We start from the raw sequence: 21,019 nt of genomic DNA on the forward strand, positions 1-21,019 counted from the left end.
CACAGGGAGGGACTCAAACCCAAACAACAGGCAGATAGAGGAAGTCTGGTGCGCTCACGACACGGAGCACGATGCAGACACTGAAGTGAGCACCTTCTGACATGCTTGGTCCTGTGGATAAGGTCCAGGCACTTGCGGGATGAGAGAGGCAGCCACAGAAATGCATGGACCATAACAATCTTGCCACTGGAAGTAACTGGCCTGCAACCACACAGAGTGGGTGGTGTCTGGCTGGGGGTTATGGGGAGGGAACCTGGAGGTTTACAGGTGCTCTGTGTTGAGTTCTCTGGCAGTTACATGGCACAGTATGACACATGTGTTTGCCATAGCATATTAAGCTGCAGAACCCAGGTGTATGTATTACATTGTGTATGTATGCATTGAATGGAAGTTGAGAGTTCAAAAAGAAGGTTAAAAATGAATGGATCAGGTCTGGGGAGATGGCCCAGTGGTTAAAGTGCTTGCTGTATAGGTGTGAGACCTGGGTTCAGATCCCCAGCATCCATGTAAGAGCTGGGCATGGCAGCACACGCCTGTAACCTCACAGTGATGGGGTGGAGGTGTGACGACCCCTGGGATCTGCTGGTCTTTATCTTGCCAAACTGGGGAGTTTAGTCAAGTGAGAGACCCCTGTCTTCCCACCCCCAAATTTAAAAAGGAAAGAGATAGAGAAGGACACGTGATGCTGACTTCTGGCCTTCGCGCACACACACGTGCACCTGTGTGCATACAATCATACACACATGAACATATGCATACCACACATGCATGTGCACCTGTGTGCATACAAGCATATACACATGAACATGTAACCCCTCTCCCACCCCGATAAAATAGATTAATAAAACAACAGGTAAGGAATTATTGGAGAAGCAGGGAGAGAGGGGGCTGAACCCCTGTGAAATCCCTGGCAGTTAAGCATTGCCAGTTTCTAAACAACAGGGGCGTTTTGTGGGGAGGGGGAGCTTGTTTTCCTTGTAAGACAGAGGGAAAAAAAGATTAGTAGCAAAGATTGTGATTTCAAAGTCGCTGGTGAGCCATGGAACCAAAAGACCAAAGGAGAGAAAATTCCAGAACGAAGAGTGGTGAGGAACTATAGAATGCGCAAAACAACAGAATGGCACCTTTAAAGAAACATCAGACAACAAAACTTGGCCACTGTCATCCCATGGCCAGCGAGAAGGCCCCTTACAGCTGTCAGCAAAGGAAAAGCATTTTCAGGCAGAAAAAAAAAAAAAAAAAAAACCAACGAGGGACTTTCTCCACACGGTATGCGGGGCCTGGTTGGCAGAGCAGGCCAGGGCTGGCAGGTTCCAGCCTGTCAGGGTTCTGACTGGCCTCTCTGTTTCATGGTGTGAAGAAGCTCCTCCCACTCCTGCTTCCATGCTTTGAAGCTGTAAGCTAAACCAGGCCCTTCCCCACCAAGCTGCTCTGTGGGTCTTTTTGCCCCAGCCGCCCACACAGCTAGTGGTCAGTGTCCCTGATGCGGCCCCTGTGGATGACCGGAAGCACCTACCAGAGGGGAACATGGGTCTGTCTTCTGTGAAACCAAATTTAGCACCACCCTTAGCATTTTTTGTGATCCTTTTCCATGCATAAGCCCCAAGCCCCAAAGTTCTTTAAGAAGAAAATGAATGAATAGACAGTGTCCCGTTCTTGTAGTCCAAAACCAAAGAGCAACAACGTGGAGGAGGAATCACTACCCCCCCCACCCCGATTTCCCCAATGAGCCCCACAGACAGTGTTACACAAACGAAATACACACAGCACGGCTCGGGTAGACCAAGGTCACAGTCAGGCAAACGTATTAACAACAAGAGGGTTGGGACAGTGACGGAGAAGAGGGTGCGGGTCTCAGGGAGTTTCAGAGAGTTCTGGGGGGCTCAGGCGATGCTCTGAATCTTGGTTTTGTATGTTCACTGTAAACAATTCCTGAAAGTGTACATTGCTCTGTGTCCATTTTTCTACCCACATGATATTTACTTCCATAAAATTGTTGTGATTTAAGAAAGTGTCTGGAGGAGAGTAAGGTAATTTGGGGAAAATCTACAAGGGAGAAGAGATTAGAACGCACAGGCAAGTGCAAGAAATTGCAGAGTTGTTCTTAATGTAAGAGATGGCCGCGAATAAAGGCTGGCTCTTTGGGCTTTGCTGTGAACCTGACGAAGAGCGTAGGAGATCTCCTTTGTTTGCGTTACTGGAGAAATGTGGTCTCTGGATAGATACAGGAATAAAGCAAAATGGATGACGGATGGACCAGGGATGAGTCCGGAGGACCTCCAGCTTGCTGGAAAGGGATCACAGTGCTGACGTTGGAATCTGCACCTGGCATTCTGGGAAGATCCTGTCCTGGACCTGTGAGGGAAACGGTCTAAAAATCAGCGAGCATGTGACAGGAGTTCACAGCCAGAGTCTCAAAGATGAAATCTAGCATTAGAAAGACTCTAGACACTAGCTTCTAAGTGAATGAGTCTACATACAGATGCAAAATTGAGAGAAGACCGAGCCAAAGAAGCCCATGTCAGTGCAGGGTTTAGACCACAAAGCAAAGGAGAGGCCACAAAGCAAAGGAGAGGCGTCCAAGGAAATCTCGACTCCTTCAGAGGTCTGTTGAGCTCACGTGTTCAAAGTGGTTTCATCGCCTGTGGCTGGGAGGGCATGGCCAAAGGGGATGGATCTCTAGAATAGTCTAGAACAATCCAGGTTGCCTAGAAGGTAAGGATAAATGGAAACATTACAAAATCCATCCCTAAAAGGATTTGCACAACTTGACAGATGGGGGGGGGGGTGTCACAGGCCTGCTAGCTGAGGAAGATGAAGGGTTCATTGATCCAGCAGTCACTGTGCCTCTTGCACAAAGCTTTCCCAACACAGCAACGGGCGTCCAGGTTATGGTCTGAATCTCAGGTGTCCTCTACAGGCTCATGCTTTGCATGCTAGTTCCCTGACTGTTGCTCCTGTCTGGGGAGGCTTTGGCAAGTACCAAGGTCCTCTTGCTCTTTCTGGTCCAGCACGATGTGAAGCTTCTCCCCTTCGTGTTCCCACTGCCTCAGGCAGGGCTGCTCCATCCCACCCTCTGCCTTGATTAGAAAACCCCCCAAAAGCCACCGAACCAAACAAACACCTCCTCTCCAAAGCCGTTTCTGTCAGGTGTTCAGTTTACATCAACGTAAAGGCAGCTAACTAATGCAGCAAGTATCCAAGAGACGGCTGCAGAAAGATGGTCCCTAACAGCAGTGTCTACTCCAGGGCATCTGCTGGTGGCTACCACAGACAGAAGGCAGTGTGTGGCGAGGGCCAGGACTGTAGAGCCCCAAGAGTTGGAGAGAGAGGAGACAGTGAGAGAGTCGGAGAGCCTCTTCAAGAGAACTCGCACTGGGTGTGGCGGCGTACTCCTTGGACTCTGGAGGCAGAGGCAGGCGGATTTACATGAATTCAAGGTCTGGTCTATATAGTGAGCTCCAGGACAGCCAGGGCTACATAGTGACACCCTGTCTTGAAAAAGGGAATGAAAGAAAAGAACTTGCTGATCTATCTTGTGTCTGGACCCAACAAAAGAATCAGAAGCTCAGAGCACACGTACCAACACTTAGTCTGGGTACCCACCCTGGATCCTCAGAGGGACCAGGGAATCCCGGCTACCCTAGTAACACAGATACTCCGGTAACAAGGCTACCCCAAGTAGAGACTAATTTTAGCCCCATTTTGCAGATAAGAAGACTGAGATGCTGAGAGGTGATTTATTCATTTGGGAGATGGCACAGGCAGGACTCCCGGTTGATCTATGGCTCTCTGTTAGGGTTGGAATCAAACTGTCCCCCCGCCCCCACCCCCGCCCCCATCTCAGCTCCTGTTCTGAGTGCTGGTAGATCTGCTTTAAGGACTGTGGAGCCTTCAGAATTGGGGCCTGGCTGGTGGAAGTGTTTCATGGGGCGGGGGGCAGAGATGGCTACGCAGACCCGGTTCGGAGGGCACCCTCTGCTGTTTTTCCACCATGCCTTCCCCACTGTGGTGAGTGAAATCTCTCTGAAATGGTGAGCCAAAATCTTTTCACCCACTTAAATTGATTCTGTCAGGGATTAGGCCACAGCAAAATACAGAAGTAACTCACTCCCCATTGTCAGCGCTTGGCAGAACTTGGGGGGACCCATCAGTTTAGATTGCTGTCTTAACTCGTTAACCCATGAAAGAATTCTTTATCTTGGTTTCGATTCTGCCTCTACCTGAGCACAGAGCCAGTGCCTTCGAACTTCTGACCTTGAGGAGAAGCTCAGGGCCCCTGGGTGAGCTCCTACCCTATCTGAAGAGCATATATATATGTATATTGCCTTGAACCCACTGGGCCTGTAGCATCTAATCTCCCACCCCCAAAGTCAGTAATATGCTTTGCTGGGAACCGGGCTGTAGAGAATGAAATTATCTACAATAACATTGCCTGGGCTCCTTTAATGCCTTGGAACTTGATACCAAGTTCTTTATCAAAACAAAACCCCATCCATCCATCCATCCATCCATCCATCCATCCATCCATCCATCCATCCATCCATCCATCCATCTGCAGGCAGGCACACTGTGGGAAGTCCTGTGCTCCATGTGGAGCTCAGAAGGAAGCCTTCCCTTTTGTCCTCTGTGAAGGCAGAAAGGCAAACCTTCAGCAAAGGGCCACTGATGCCGAGAAACCTGGCCAGGCTCTTCCCTGGGACCACAGGACTTGTGGGCCCGTCATTCACTGCTGAGATGCCCTCGCGACCTTCTGCATTTGGATTAAAACATCATCTGGGCCGCTGTTATCAATCTTGCCTAAGGATCTATTTACCTGAGGTACGTGGTTACAGAAAGATGCCCACCACAACCCTGGGGCAGACATTCATGTATCCAAGAGATGTCCAAGTGGCCAGCATGGCTTTTGTCTTTCCTCTTTTTAAGCATATAAAATTGTTGGAATAATTAATTGAGCTAATTAAACTAAAAGAAGGAAAGGGATAATTAATGCATTGTCCTTTACTGTTACAATGACCAAGGAGGAGTGGGGGGAGGGAGAAGGGAGAGAGAGAGAGAGAGAGAGAGAGAGAGAGAGAGAGAGAGAGAGAGAGAGAGAGATTGGTTTAAGATTGATGAAGGCACAGCTCTCATACTCTCGGGAAATAAACACTGCTTTTTGCTTTCTGAGAAGCAGCTTTTTCTTTTTCCTCTGACTCTGGGCTGGCTGCTTAGTTGGCACTTGACCTCAGCCCAGCATCCTCACTCTCCCACCCAGACTCCTACTGTGGATTAAACTCAGGTCCTTTAAGCCCCAGAAGAGGTTGTTATCCTTCACCGGCACACAAAGGCCGGATGAAGATCCAGACGGGAAGGAAGAGGTCAGCCTTGAGTGGGCACAGTCTGGCCACCTGTGGTGTGAGTTCTGTGGACAGGGTGGTTTCTCTCTACACATGCCTGTCACTTCTCAGGAGGATGACACAGGCTGCCTGTGCACAGTCGGAAACTGAATTTGGAGAAACTCCAAAATAAAGCCAAGCCTCTGCTCCCAAAAGGACCAGCAGCCAGGAGCATCCACTGGGGGTGGATGTGGGCAGGTGGACCTTTGGGGGCAGACAGGCCAGGTTTTGAGGGTCAATTTCTTCCTCTGTCTTAGTCAGTGTTCTGTTGCTGTGAAGAGACACCACGGCCATGGCAACCCTTATACAAGAAAGCATTTAACTGGGGCTGGCTTACAGTTTCAGAGATTTAGTCCACTGTCATCACGGTGGGGAGCGTGGGAGCACACAGGCAGGTGTGGTGCTGGAGAAGGAGCTGAGAGTTATTCATTTGGATCAGCAGGCAACAGGAAGAGAGAGGCACTGGGCCTGGCTTGGGCTTTTGAAACCTCAAAGCCCACCCCCAGTGACATACTTCCTCTAACAAGGCCACACCTCTTAATCCTTCTCAAGTAGTCACACACACACACACACACACACACACACACACACACACACACACACACCACTGTATGAAAGTAGAAGCAGGGGGAGGGGGCAGCTATTTGGGACGATGAAGGGAATTCCACAAGAGAGGGTAACATGGATGAACATGGATAAAATATTATGCATATGTATGCATATGCCATAATGAAGCCCATTATCATGTATATTTAACACATGCTAATAAAACACTAAATAAGGAAGAGTCAAGGCTGCCCATTTCTGCTCCCACAAACCCTTCGGACTGTCCCCAACCCCCACCATCCTTCCATCTCACCACGAGGAAACCAGGTTGCTGTTCCCTCAGATTCCCTGGCACCTCCCCTGAGCCTTGAGATGCCTCCTTTAAAAGGTCTAAAAATAGCGGAGAGCGGCTTGATTAGCAGACGACAGGACCTGCTAATAAGCCAGGGAACATGGGTGCGCTAATTGCCTTTTGGGCATTTGCTTCAAGGGCTCTCGGGAAGGAAGCATTGCGGCTGCATTACCCTTCGGGTCCCTTCCCCTGAATACATATCATCAGCCGGAGAGCCGTCATTTCTGGAAATGTCAGCATTTAAACGTTTTAATTGCTGATAGTTGGGGCCCCTGGCTTTGATTCCTGCATGGCAGTGGAGAGATGATTGTCCTCAACGAGCACTTCCTGTACATCAGGGACACTGCTGGGTGTTATGTCACCAGCCCTTCCATCGACCCAATCAAGCAGGAGCTGTTACTGATTGCATGGGACAGAGAAGGAAACCAAGGCCCTGGGGGTAACTTGCCCATGGTTACTGGTCCAGTAAGCTTAGGCTGGTGATGGTTAACCTTGACTGGAGTCACCTGGGAGACACACCTCTGGGTGTTCTGTGAGAGTGTTTCCAGAAAGGAACAACAGAGGAGGAGGAGGGGGAGGAGGAGGAGGAGGGGGGAGGAAGGAACACCTCTCTTCACAGCATGTGGTACTTTGAGTGGTCTGGGCTACAGTAAAGGCCTAGGCAGGGTTACAGAGAGGGTAGTGTTTACCTCACATGAATGAGGCCCTGGGTTTCATCTCCAGTACCAGCCACCCCCCCCCCCAAAAAAAAGGAGGTCCAAGGAAAAAGCAGTATTCCTTGCCTGCCTTCACTTCTTCCTGAGTGAGGACCTGTATTTCCTTGGCTACCATCACACCTCAGTGTCTTTGGCCTTTTAACATGGAAGGAATATCAGCAGCACCCCCACCCCACCCGCAGGGAGCGTCTGGACCTTCACAGATGGATTGGGACTGTTAAGGCATCCAGCTGTGTAGACAGAACTGAACTGGGTGTTTGCTTCTCCAGCGTGCAGACAGCTATTCTGGGCTCGCCAGACCTGTTCGGTACAAGCTGCTTGAAATAAATCCCTTTTTATGGTGATTATCCTGGGCCCTGAGAGATGGCTCAGCTGCTAAGAGCGCTTACTGCACTTGTAGAGGACCTGGGTTCAGTTCCCGGTACCCACAGCTGCTTGTAACGCCAGTGTCCAGGGAACTTAGCGCCCTCTTCTGGTCTCTAAGGGCTCCTGCATATACATGGCGCACATACATATACGCAGGCACACATACACATAAATAAAACAATCCATCAGTCTTAAGAGTATACACCCACACTATTGGTTCTCTTTCTGTAGAGAATCCTGCCAGTACACTGGGTACCCATCTCTGTGGAGCGTTCAGCACAGGTTGGGGTACAGGTGGATGAAACACTGTGGGTCCCTGATCAAGTGGAGCAGACAACTGCCCGAGGATGAGTGTGCACATGTGTAGCTGTCCTTGGTTTCCCCCAAACAGATTCTCAGGGGGGTCTGCTCCCCACACACAGGCGTTTTCTGAACATTCTCTTCTCTAAGCCAAGTGCTCAGATAGCAGAAAAACGAGCAAATTTACAATGCAGAGTGGATTTTCATTTTTTAAGGAAAAAAAAAAAGCCAAAAATCCTATAGGTCAGAGCTTAGATTTAGAGGGAATTCATTTAACTGGATATACCTAAATTATTCAACCCAATTAAGCTGTTTAAATGATCAGTATATCTGCTCCCCCCTCCCCCCCAACCCTAGTCCTCATTATGTGGGCTTATTGCCCCCTCTCCTTTAGCCAGCAGGCCTTGGCAGTGAACTGACCTGGAATCAAAACACGCCTTTCTTAGAAACGTGGCTCTAATTAGAAAGGGCGCCTGTGCCTTCCATGGAAAGGGCTCTGCCTGGGAAGCTGCGTTGAAGCCGTGCTTACCGCTTCTTTCCTTGCTTCCTCCCCCATCTTTAAAAGCTCTGCTCGGTGCCAGGAGCCCGGCAGCATATTTTAGCAAGATCTCAGGAAAATGCAAATGCCCTTGCCCGTGACCACGGGCACAGAAAGATTGTCATGCGTGTTGCCTGAAGCTAAAGTTGGCATTCTCCTTTTTTCTGTCGCAGACTTTTTGAATATACATACTCCTTACAAACTTGCTCCAAACAGATGCCTCTCCGAAAGGGGCCCTCCTCCTGCTTGGCGGTATCACCACAGCCCCTAGGCTCCTCTTAGCAACACAGGCTCTCTGAAGTGATTTGGTTTGGGATTAAAACCTCAACTCCATCAACCGCTTATCCGTGTGATGCGGAATGTTGCCAATGCGATGACGGAGATCACCTAGGAGGCAAACCTCTGGGCACATCTGTGAGGGAGTATCTAGAGTGGGTTGACGGAGGTGGGAAGACACACTATGGATGTGAGCCGCATGGGTCCCCGGGCTGGGGGCCTGGACTGGGAAAGTGAAGTGAGCCCCGGAATGTATTGCTCTCTGCTTCCTGGGGATCCAGTGAGACCAGCGGGCCCAGAGCTCTGTCACTGAAACTTCTCCACATCCTGTAACTGTGAGATAGAATAAATCCGTCCTTTCTTGAGTTGCTCTGGATAGTTATAACTGGGGCAACAGGAAAGGTAACTAATGCATCTGGTCTACCTGAGGGTTCAGATTCCTGTCTCTGCACATAGAGGGTCAGGATCTCATCTGCTCCACAGGACTGAGCCATTGTGTCAAGCACACACGCAGACCGCCTGTTGTGTGATGGATAAATAGAAGGTCGTTATTTTTCTCTCTCTAATCATGGTACTACAACAGAGGCCAGAAAATTCCAGGTTAGAGTCTCTGCTTAGGTGAAGATGAAGGAACTGGGGAGGTCACGTGGTTCCTCCAGAGTCATCCAGATGGGCGGCAAGAGAGCCGGGAGCCAGGACTTCCGATTCCAGGCAAAGGCCTGTGGATACTGTGCCACCATTTGGATCCCTGGGAACATCCTGACATGGGGAACCATGGTGGGATTGGCTGTTTCTGGGGATGGTGTTGAGAGGTAGCTCTGAGCTGTGCTCCCTTCCTGGGCTCCACCTAGACCTCCGGCTCCTCTTTCTGTCCCAAGTGGAGTTGACTTGGCTTTAATACTGATGAGTGGCTGCCTTGAACCAAGCAGGTCCTGGGCAGGTGGATCTGCTTCAACCAAAGCTCGACTGTGTGTCTACCCCGTGGCAGGTCCTGCTGGGTGCTGGAGTTCCAGTGACAGACACGGCTAACCTGCCCTCTTGCCTTTGAGAAGCTATGAGTTTGCCAAGGGAGAGGGTTACGTCAGGAAAACCCCTGGTAAACAGGAGCCTGAGACCTGGTTTGGGAAGGGATGCTCAGGGAAGGCTTGTCGAAAAGGTGGCCATCGAGCTGATACTGAACCATGTTCTGGGAGGAGGAAGAGGATGGAGGGCATGGCATATTGCAAAATCACAGATGAGGTAAAATTGGTGGGCTTGCATAGTACCTTCTAAACCCCATTCAAGATATAAGCCCTCATCCTGGATTGTGTGTGTGAGAGAGAGATGAGTGTCTTTCTGCATGTATGTACATTCGTATTTGTGTATGTGAGTGTGTGTGTGCACATGTGTGGAGGTCAGGGGACAACTGGTCCTTGCCTTTCAATTTTGTGTGTTCAAGGGTCTCTTTGTTGCTCATCCCTGTGTTTTCCAGACCAGCTGGCCCATGAGCTTCCAGGGATTTTTCCCACCTCTGCCTCCCATTTGGCTACAGATGTTACAGATGTTCTCCACAGTCCCAGCTTCATGTGCATCCTGGGGATTAGAACTCTGATCTTTATGCTTGCACGGCAAATGCCCTCTCCACAGCCCACTCATACTATTTCCACCGGGGAAGGAACAGTATTGCACATTCACTGAGGTTAACAGGAATGAGGCCACATGGAGGGTACAGTGTGCAGGAAAAGGCCGACAGAATTGTCCTGACAGGTGATGGTTCTACTAGGCACTGGATAGAAGGCAGTGGTGTCTACAGAACACTTCCTCTGGGCCAGTGATTGGCGTGTGAGGTGACAGACAGGGAGAGTTCAGAGACCCGGAGTCGGTACATAACGGTGTCCATCATTCAGAATCCCATGGACAGCCTATGGATACTAGACTACAGGAAGATTCTTAAGGTTTTGGGGGCTTAGCCAGGGGTGACTCTGAGGACACTGGGCAACACTTAGACATTCGCGGTCGCCATAACTGGAGGGTGGCTATTGTCATCTACTGAGAAGGGATAGGAGTGGCTGCTCAGCAGCCTACAGTGCACAGGTTGGTCCAACTGGTCCCAAGAGTCAATGGTGCCGAGTTTGGGAGACCGCCATGCTCATGTTCAGATCTTAGGAAGAAGTGGAACATTAGACGATTGTAGTCACAGAAGGCCTCGGTGAAGATCCATGGGGTAAAATCCCACCTGACTCGACAACCTTTGGGACAGAATTTCTTGTTGTTGGCTTTTCTTGGAGTGTGTGTATAATAACGTATATGTATTAATATATGTATTAACGTGCAAACATTTATGGAGGAAGGAGAACAGGGAAGACCAGAAAGAGGAGAGTCTGGAACTCTTAGGGAAGGGGAGGATCAACCCATAAGGCAGGGTGCTATGAAGGAACTTGCTTCTTAGAAACATAGCAGTAATTGATGTTCCAGCTTGACTCCTATGTATTAGGAAATTAGGTCCCAGTGTCTCATGTCACCCAAGTCTGTATCCAGCCAACACTCAAGATTCAGGTCACTGAAAGCCTCTTCCCTGAGGACTAACTTTTATGGTAACCAGAAGGCAGCATGCAAGCTTCCAAAGGAGGGAGGCAGCCAATAGTCCTGCCCAGCTAAGATGCCTCTGCACCAACCACATCAGTGACCAGCACGATATCACGGCATGGGCGCAGTGGGGTGGTGCACATAGCTTGGTGTAACCAACAGCTCTCTAACTAGACTTAAGACCCCACTCAACAAGAGGGGGAGACCAGACCTGGTACTAGAAACCTAGCTAACTACCCAGTACTAGTGAAATCATCAGAGGACAATCCAGAGCCCCTAATTTACTAAGTCAGCACAATCCCTAACAAGAATTCTATGGACATCTGTCCTTCTACCCACAGAGAAGTGTAGTCTTGAGCCTGCATCGAGGAAACTTCTCTTTGCAACAGATAGAGACCATTACAGAAAGCCACAACCCATCCAGATGCAGAGTTGTGGAGCCCGGTCCCAGTGGGCCCAGCTACAAAACACCTCTACACACCTAAGGCTCTCAGAGAACGTCGCAGAAGAGCGGCAGAAAGAGTGTAAGAGCCGGAGGCTCAGGGAGTTTGCTGTGAGGTCGTGTCTCCTAGTGACATCAGAAGCTACATGCGTAAAGTCTCATCAACGTGACTGCCCAAGTGTGAGCCGGACAAAGAGGACAGCGACGAGCGTGCCAAACTGGGTGGAGAGAAGCCCACTGGGCCTTGACCCTATACAGCCTAAGGAAGGCTCGGGGTGGGCGAGGTTATCTTCCCCAGGGAGGACACACCAATTGGTAGTCCAGTGTCGAACCATCAGCTCTGAAAATAGACATACAGGTAGTGTTATAGTAGCTGAAGAGGTTACATTTAGGAATATATGTAAACACACACACACACACACACACACACACACACACACACACACACACATATGCATGAACCAACAATTAGCAAGAAAAAGGGGGGTCATGAATTTGAAGGAGAGCAGGGAGGGGTTACCATCTGGGAGGCTTTAGAGGGAGGAAAGGGAAGGGAGAAATGCTGTAATGAAATTATAATCTCAACAATTAAAAAAAGGAAAACCAGGTCACATGCTTCTTTATATAGCCAGTCCTCAGTAGCCATGCTGCTTCCATGCACTCCACCAACTGGGAGTATCAGAAACGTTCCAAACGTTTCCACTTCTACCGAGACTGTACTTGTCCCCTAAACGATACGGTATGACAGTGACGCCCCCAGAGTTTGCACTGCGCTGGGTATTCATGAAGTTCTGTGAAGACGAATTAGAGCGCACAGGAGGGTGTGTGCAGCTTCTGTACAGACGCTGTCACCTGTCACTTTACGTAAGGGACACGTGTAGTTGTGGGTCTGGGCTGCAAAGAGGGCCTGGTAGCATCCCTCATGATTACCGAGGGGCAAATGTATTTTTTGCCTTTTGGGGGTATTTGTTATTAGCCCCTTTGATTGATAGTCATTTGGGAGCCTCCTCTCCAACAGAACTGTGGGCTCCTTGAGAGAAAACCCTGGGTTTGGCTCATTTTAGTGTCCTTCCAACATCTGTCACAGGGTAGAGGTACATATGTTAGCATTCAGGTATCTGTACTGGCCCGACCTTAGGGTCCTGACTGTAGTGGATACCTGTTCTATGACCCTGAAGCATAGCCCTAGAGATGTAGCAGGTAAACTGTGTCACCCGCCTATGACCTTGAAGTACATGCCCCTGGGGCCTGGCCTCTCAGCTACCCTTAAGACCTGAGATACACGTACGCAGTCTCTCTTCTCTCCCTCGTGGGTTTGGATGCTGAGATGGACCAGGTAGAAGAACAGTGTGGGACTGTAACTCAGCTTTCCAGGACTCTATGATCAACCTCCCATGCCGCAGTGAGTTTTCCTCTTTAATAAATTCCATCACCCTGTAAGCAGACTCCGTGGATTTCTCATAATACTTATCGCCCTGACAGGACACATCCTCAGCTGCAGCCACTTAAGAGCACCCGCTGCGTGCATTTGCTGTGTTCCCTTATAAAAGGCGGGCCCTGCCTGGCTCTCTTTCTTCCTCTTTCTCTTCCTTTGCTCTCTTCCTCAGGGACCGGTTTCTATCCTCTTCTCTCCCCTCCCCTCAATAAACCTCCCATTGGGCCCTGTTGTCTGGTTTGACTCCTTCGCGCCCTTTTTAAAATACAACAAGGTGTCCAGTGGAACCTCAGGAATGACCCTGACAACATTCCAACCTACAGTGGGGACAGGCTGCATGTTCTTGCCTCTGAGCTACAGCATATAAAACCCTTAGCAACCCTGCACTTGCCCCCCAAAGCATCCCAGCCCCACGGTCTTCCGAGGAATCTCAGGCCCCCTCCAGCCTGGCAATGCACATCACTAGACATGGCTGAGTTTCAAGTTATTACACTAGCCGTCGACTGCATACATTCCAGTTTGGGTAGAAATCTTTGAGATCCCAAATCAAGCCCCGAAAGGTGTCCTCGGCGGAGTTTGAAAACAGAAACATAGAACAGAAAGATGCCACTGTCTCATGATAGAAGGTATCCCATTACTGGCGATTGTGGTTTTGAATTTAGCTGTCAGAAAGATTTCTGAGGGGGGTGGTGGAAATGTTGGTTTGTTCAGCCCGAGAAAGGTTTAATTGGCCTCTTTCAGGTTTGATGTAAGCGCCTCTTGCTGCCGAAGGCCATGCGGATTCACGAAACATTGGAATCAGCAGCGGTGGCTGAGGTTTGGAGACTGGGCAGATGCAGGGAGGAAGTCAAGATGGCGTGTCCTACACTGTGTGATGGCCTAGCTAGGTCACTACTGATCTGTCAACCCAACGCCATTGCTACCACCATCTCCAACACAACCATCTGCCTCTTGCCCTGCTGTCTGTTAGAAAACCCTTCCCAGTCACTCTTATACTAAACAGAAAATGGCAACACTACTCGGGCAAGTGAGCCACTGGTGGACATTAGCCAGGGAGGGTCCTTTGGCTTGTTTCAGCAAAGCGGCACATAGGGGTCTTGGCTGTAAGACCTGGAGTGGGGGCGGCCATTTTGTCATCATGAGAAGAAGAGGTTGGGGCATTCCAGAGTAACTGAATCAATACAGAGACTGCCCACCTCCAGACTTCTTACCATGAGAGAAACAAATTCATGTTTACCTCACTGCATTGTTGGTTTCTTTTTGTGTCTGCAGCCTGCAAGGGTCCTAATCAATACACGGTGTTTTCCTCAATAACTTCTGGTTCTCCATGGGATTTCAATGTGAGTGATGGGACCAGGCTGAGAGTTAAATCCAAGGGACCTGAACTACACTCATGGGCACTCTACTTGTAATTAACTTATTAATTAAAATAATTATTTTGAGACAGAGTCTGGTTATATAGCCTAGATCAAATTCATGATCTGTCCAGCCACAGCTTCCAAGTAGCTGGAAATACAGGCCTGAGTCACCCCCCCACCCCCACCCCCACCTCCACCCCCACCCCCACCCCCACCTCCACCCCCACCCCCACCCCCACCCCCACCCCCTGGAGCTGCTCCCTTCTCTACAACCTAAAGGTTCTGAACTGGGTCAGGAATTTCTGCCACCAGGGTGAACTCCTGAAAGGTGTTTTAGCCTCCATGCAAATCTAAAATGGGCCCAGACCTGTTTCCTATGCCTCTCCTTGAGCTGGGATCTGGCCTTGCTCATGAGGGGGCTCCAGCCTGCTGTGAGCTCTTCTAGACTCCGAATTGATGAGTGTAGCTTCAGACTGCTGGTGGCATTCACGGCCAGCCAGAGAAGACAGAGAGCAGGAGCCTATGGACCTGGGACTTTCTCAGCACCTCCCATGCATCACTTTGTTTAACCCGTTAAAACGCCTACCTCACGGACCTAATGCCATTCAGTTCAGCTCACAGATTCTCACCCTGGACAGGTCCAAAAGGAGGACTTGAACTTTGTCTGGCTCCTCGGGGGTGTCTATCACTTATGTCACAGGAGGAAGACCCTGTGCTCTGTCCCCTCCCTCCTCCCGCTGCCCTCTCCTCACAATGCACAGCTGCTTCCTCGCAGAGGGGCAAAGAGCTGCCTCATTCTGTCCAGTGCAGAGCACGCCTATCACTCTTCCTACATCAGGAGGTAATGGACCAGCTCCTTCCTGCCTCCCGATTGATCATGGAGAGGAGTTGCTGTCATGGCGTCCGCAATCAGACACAGTGAAGGGTCACTATGGCGAGGAGTACCAGCTAAGAGCATTAGGCCATGAGGAAAGAAAGAAAGGAAAAAATGAAGGAAGGAAGGAAGGAAGGAAGGAAGGAAGGAAGGAAGGAAGGAAGGAAGGAAGGAAGGAAGGAAGGAAGGAAGGAAGGGAGGATGGAAGGAAGGAGGGAAGGAAAGAGCGAACATGAAAAAAAACCCAAGCCTGTGAATTGCAATTGTCTTGTGCAGTCAGTCACTGAACCTAGGTTCCCTTGGAGAGAGAAAACTCCCCGCTGTTTTCCTGGGCCAAATCTTGCCTGGCACAGAGGGGTCTGGCCGCCTACCTTTCCCCGCCCCCAGCATTAAATCACAAGCGGTCATTAGATAATTTACTGCTTTTTCAGGGTAATCAGTGATCCAGCGCAGGGGGTGTGGCATCCTTGATTGGAGGTCAGGAGATCGCCTGGCTCCAGACTCGCTCCCAACAAAGCCCCAGCGACTCATCTGGCCTTTACCTCTCCAGGCCACAGTCCCTCCTCCTGTCTGCCACAGAGAGAGGAGAACCGCAGTGAAGTCTGTCGTCCTGCTGGGGGCCGGGGGAGGGGATGTTCTGCCAGCAGGAGAGAATCTTTCTAAAACATCTTGCCTCTCCTTCTTGGACTCCCCGCACCCCGAGTGCAGGGAGAGCCAGGGCTCTGCAGACTCCTCACCACGAAGGTTCAGGCTCAGGGCTGTTCAGTATGAGGTGCCCTGCCTGACTCCTCATCCCCTTTTCTCATCATCTGCCTGCTTGGTTCTCAGTAGAGAACTGGACCTCGGGGCTCCGCCGGCCCCAGTGTACCCAGGGATAAGACCTTAACCCTCCGGTCATTGATGAGATTAAACACCATCGTCATGGCGGCTGACATTCAGTGGCGCCAACTGTGTCAGGTTCCGTCTGAATTTTACCCCCACAAGCCCACCTGTTTCTAAAAGCGGTGTTATCAGGGTGGAGACTTTTAGACAAACTTCATCTGCAGTAAGAGGCACATTATGGTCCACATTTTAACATCTCTGGGAGCAGGGCATGTCCTATCGCCTCATTAACAGGTACAGTGTGCTTTTATAGTGGCGCAAAAATAAAAATAAAAAAAGATCCAAACCCATCCTAAAACAGAAGCCGCATCATGAAAGAGAAGCTTCGGAACTCCTAACTTTTCAAAAGAAATGGGGATCTGCAAGGTGGCTCAGCAGGTAAAGGATCTTGCTGGGAAAGCCTGGTGATCTGAGTCCTGCTCCCAGAACCCATGCTAAAGGTGGAGGAGGGAGATGATTCCTCAGACCTCACTGTGGGTACTGTGGGACACATGCCCCCCCCCATAATAATGATAAATACAAACTTAAAAGTGGTGCACGTACTTCACAAAGTCACAGAGTAGGGCATGGGGAGCAAGTGATCCGCCTAAGGTCACCTGACCTAGCTAGCGGTAGAGCTGGGGTGGAAGCCCACATGGCTTATTGGAGAATCTATCTACTCATCATTTGTTGAGTTAGGAGGAGACTCCTCCCGGAATGTTTTTCTGGGAGGTTTTGCATCTGGCCATGTTAAGACCTTTTTTTTTTTTTTTTTCTGTCTTAGGGTTTAGAGACGGCAAGGTAGAAACTCCAGGCACCGAGAGCCTACAACACCACTCTTCTAGAATGTGGAGGGGATGGGATGTTTGATAAGGCCCCTGGCCTTTTCCAAGTCAGAAACCGTGGGTTCCCTGCAATCCCCCACATCAACCCTCCCTCTGCCGTGCTTACTCTGTTAGACTTTCCCCTGCTTCCTGTGGGGGGACAAAGGGAAACAGACCCCCTAAACAGATCAGGGAGTAGGAAGGTTCTTCAACAAAAAATTTCAACCAGGGGATTTGCATGCTTAGGTTCCTTCTGTTGGCAGAAACAAAAAACAACCCAACACACAACCCACAAAAACCCCAGCAGAACAGAGGCGCATGAGGAGGCTGCCCAGGAAAGCAGTCTATGTTAACATTAATTGTGAGGAGGAGAAATGGCTAGCCTTGGAGGCTATGGGGTCACCTGTGGCCATGCCAGCAATCGACTTGTTATGGCCACGTGACACAGTATGGCCCCGCCCCCTCCTGGGGAGTTAGCCTTCCTGCACTCCTCCTCCAACCCAGCCTTTCGTTTTTTCTCTTTCTGTGTGTCTTTCCCCTCCCTCTCCAAAACAGGCCTAGAAACCATCTGACTGTTTTCGTGCCCCTTACACGCTTGGCATCGAACAGGGCAACCTCTGCGTTGGCATCGGGACCCAGCGGAGGACTGAACTTTGGAATGAGTGAGATTCCGGTTCGAATCCCAGCTCCGCCCTTGCCTGGGCCCTGTCCTCTCTGAACTGTGGCACTTTCTTGCATCTACAGGTCCTGACAGACTGTAGCTGGCTCTGGGAATTTCACACCTGCCCAGGCTTTGTCTCTAAGGTGACACCTGTGACCTCTGGCAGACAGTACAGGTTAGGCATCACCACCTGGTGGGAATTGAAATTATTGTTAGTTTTATTGGTTCCAGGATCTGTCTTTATAGCTACATATTTCCTTATAGTTTGTCATGGCCTGGGTGGGGTTAATCAGTGCGTTTCAGTGACTCTAAAATGAAATTCAGAAAGGTGTGATCGGCTGGGCGGTGGTGGCGCTCACCTTTAATCTCAGCACTCGGGAGGCAGAGCCAGGCAGATCTCTGTGGAATTTAAGGCCAGCCTGGTCTACAGAGCGAGATCTAGGACAGGCACCAAAACTACACAGAGAAACCCTGTCTTGAAAAAGAAAAAAAAATAGGTGTGATCTTCTGAAGGATGGCCAGAGAGACCCTGAGGTTGTCATATGTCTTAGAAAGAGGAACAGCAGTGAAGGGATGTCTTTAAAAACATACAATCAATTTTATTTATTTATTTTGTGTGTGTGTGTGTGTGTGTGTGTGTGTGTGTGTGTGTGTGTGCCATGGCGTGCATGAGGAGGTCATATGGGAAATGCAAACAAAATGCACTGTCTTTCCTATCAAAGAGTTAAATAGGATGAACTCCATCAAAAAAGTAAATTGGAAAGCACCCACTGATCAGAAACTCAAATTCCTCCAGGGTCAGCACTTGCTGAAATCAAAATGTGTGCTCAGCTTTCCCTTCTTCCTGGAAACTGATGCTCTGTCTTAGCCAATAGCATGAGAATGTGTTGTGGCACTCACATCACTCAAGAGTGAGACACCGGACCCCTCTGCATTAGGAAAAAAAAAAAACTCAAAGCCCCCCCCCCCCCCCCCCCCCCCCCCCCCCGCTGGGTATGTTTGCTTGCTTGCTTGGATAGGCACCCTTTGGAAAAAGTAAGGCTATTTACCTTTCCAAAATACTTTGGACTGTGTGGTCATTTTCTTAAGACCCACTTCCTATAGTCAGAGGACAACTCATGGGAGTTGGCCAGTAGTGTGGATCCTTTGAACCCGGTCCTGTGACAATCATCTCACACATCATTCTCCTTCTCTTCCTGCTCTGCCAGGAAGTTTGCTTCCAGAGGGGGATGCTCTGGGTCAAACACACTCACTGAAGCATTTAGAGATGACAGGAGAAACACAAGGTTGTGTATCATCCCTAGTGGGCAGAGCCAGGAGGGGTGAGCGAAGATGCATTTCTGTTTCAAGTGTAGCAGCCTTGGGGTTGGAGAGATGGCTCAGAGACTAAGAGCACTCGCTGTTCTTGTGGGAGACCAGGGTTCGACTCCCTGCACATACATGGCAATTCACAGTCACCCTTAGCTCCATCCAGTTCTAGGGGATCCAGTGCCCTTCACAGGTATCAGGCCCACAGTGGCAAAACACTCACACACATAACAGAAAAATAACAAAAATCTTAAAAAAAAAAAAAAACCAAAGAAGCTGCCTTGGAGCATTCTGAAGAGTTTTACGACTCCTCCGCCATAGGCCATCCTTCCTGGGGTTATGACTCTGAGCCCTCCTGAATCCCTGTGGGTGGACTAGCATGGGCTGGCATTGGCACCCTCCCCCCTTGCCTAACGATGGCGGAGTAAGACATCAAAGTTAAACATGCTTAAAACATCATCGACCGAATTATGACGTTTGCACCCAGAAACCCTTGACTTGAGTCAGTACCAACGACACAATGGCATGTTCTAGACCTACCTTACACACACGTGTAAATAGACAGTTACCGTAATTCACTCCTCTTGCTCTTTGTACTTACTGAGGCCTAGCTGACATCCCCATTCTCAGTAGGCAGGTGAGGAAGGCTCAGAGGCGCTGAGAAACTCACCTGATGACGCACAGCAGGTGGTGCCACAGCCAGCCCAACCTTCAACCCCAAGTGTGACACCCTGGCAGCCAATCCCTCCACAAAGCTAGAGGGAGGGCCTGTCTCTCTCTCGCCCAGCGGATCTCTGGAGCTAAGTTCTGGGATTCCCAAGCTACATTCATCTTCATTTCCCCCTGACGCTCTACAGTGTCTCCGTCGATTTAGCCCATCATTTTGGAATTACTGGCTAATGGGATGGGCCCAGCTCGCACTCCCGCTTCGTGTTTTCATTCTCCGTGAGAAAGCAACCGTCCAGAACAACAGGGAGGTCTGGACAATTTAATTATACCTTAGGCCCTCGTCCCCCCCCCCCCCAGGCGGACCGAACCTGATCCAGTCCTCCGGTTCAGCGGAGAGAGAGAGGCGACTCACCTGGGATTGATCCGAGACGTCAGAAGGCCAAAGGGCCTTCTTGCTGGGGACGCTCTGTAACTTTTTGGTGGCCGGCACTTTGGTCATCTTGGAACGACTTCAGGCTTTTTTTTTTTATAGCCCGTGCCTCCACGTGAAGGGTTTTTCTTGCCTTTTCCAGAATCCTCGACTTCGGCCCTCACTGGTGCGCAAAGGTCCAGAAGATTCCCCCAGCTCCCCAAGACGCAAGTCCAGGGACTGCAAGGAGGTCTCTCTGAGGACTAGTCGGAAAGCTGAGCATCCGGTGTCCCTGGGTGAGGAGGTCTGGTGAGGTGGGCAGGCAAGCAGCCGGGCGCTGCTCAACTTACACCAAGTCACTTTCTAAGTGTCCCCCGTTTTTAAGGAGGGGATTTTTTTCTTTTATATAAGCAAAATAAAATGTGAGCTGAAAAATATAAAACTCTACAGACAAAAGCCCCAGCCTCGCCCGGCCAGGGAGGCGAGGGAGCTAGGCGGCCCCTCCATAGGGGCTCAACCTTGGGGCCCAACTGCCAGGTAGCGCTCGCTCAGTAACCTGGCAACGGACAGACGCCTCCAGGCCGCGCTTCCTCCTCGGCTGGGATTGGTGGAGGTGAGGCCAGGCACTCTTCCTGGTTCCTAGGAGTGGGCTCTGAGCAGGTGGCTGGCCAGGGAGCCACATTGCTCAAACTCTTTTGTGGGGGGGAAGGGAGTGGAGGAGGTGTTTTATTTTTTATTTCTCTTTCTTTTCTGCTCAGGCCCGAGGACTCCAGCCTTCTCTCCACTTGCTTCCAAGATTTCTTCCTTTCAAAGTCAGTTTCCTCCTGTTGCTCATCTAAAAGTGTCTTCTCGGGTTTTGTATTAAACGCTCAAATGGGAGCCTCCGCAATGATCTATTGCCCTTCCTAACTGAAAACTCCTACATGCCCTTCAAAACCCATGCACAGATAGAGATTTATGGACACACACACACACACACACGTTCGGGTATGCCGTTTATTGGGAGCCAACAATACACAGTGTGCTGTTTGTGTCTTTCACAACACAACGTTCTTGAATGGGCTGACATTGCAGTCCAGAACTGTTTGATTCTAAACCCCGAGGTTTTTTACTCGCTGAGGTAAGAGATCTAGCTTTGTGA

General features: G+C 50.0%; 1 protein-coding gene and 1 long non-coding RNA gene across 3 annotated transcripts in view; one reads left to right on the plus strand and one right to left on the minus strand.

The window, feature by feature from the left end:
* Ccdc60 (coiled-coil domain containing 60) overlaps window positions 1–20,024 on the minus strand; it is a 158,287-nt gene extending 138,263 nt beyond the window's left edge. For both annotated transcript variants that reach the window (XM_076560171.1, XM_006970818.4), the window contains exon 1: window positions 19,882–20,024. In XM_076560171.1, the coding sequence (XP_076416286.1) occupies window positions 19,882–19,968 (87 nt within the window). In that variant the 5' untranslated portion in view covers window positions 19,969–20,024. The remainder of the gene's footprint in view (window positions 1–19,881) is intronic.
* A 14-nt stretch (window positions 20,025–20,038) lies between these two features.
* Window positions 20,039–20,770, plus strand: LOC143270373 (uncharacterized). Its single transcript, XR_013047535.1, has 2 exons — window positions 20,039–20,174; window positions 20,637–20,770. It is a non-coding gene; the product is annotated as an uncharacterized LOC143270373 (long non-coding RNA).
* The last annotated feature ends 249 nt before the right edge of the window (window positions 20,771–21,019 follow it).

This window comes from Peromyscus maniculatus, chromosome 23, assembly GCF_049852395.1.
Source record: "Peromyscus maniculatus bairdii isolate BWxNUB_F1_BW_parent chromosome 23, HU_Pman_BW_mat_3.1, whole genome shotgun sequence".
NCBI classification, from domain to species: Eukaryota; Metazoa; Chordata; class Mammalia; order Rodentia; family Cricetidae; genus Peromyscus; species Peromyscus maniculatus.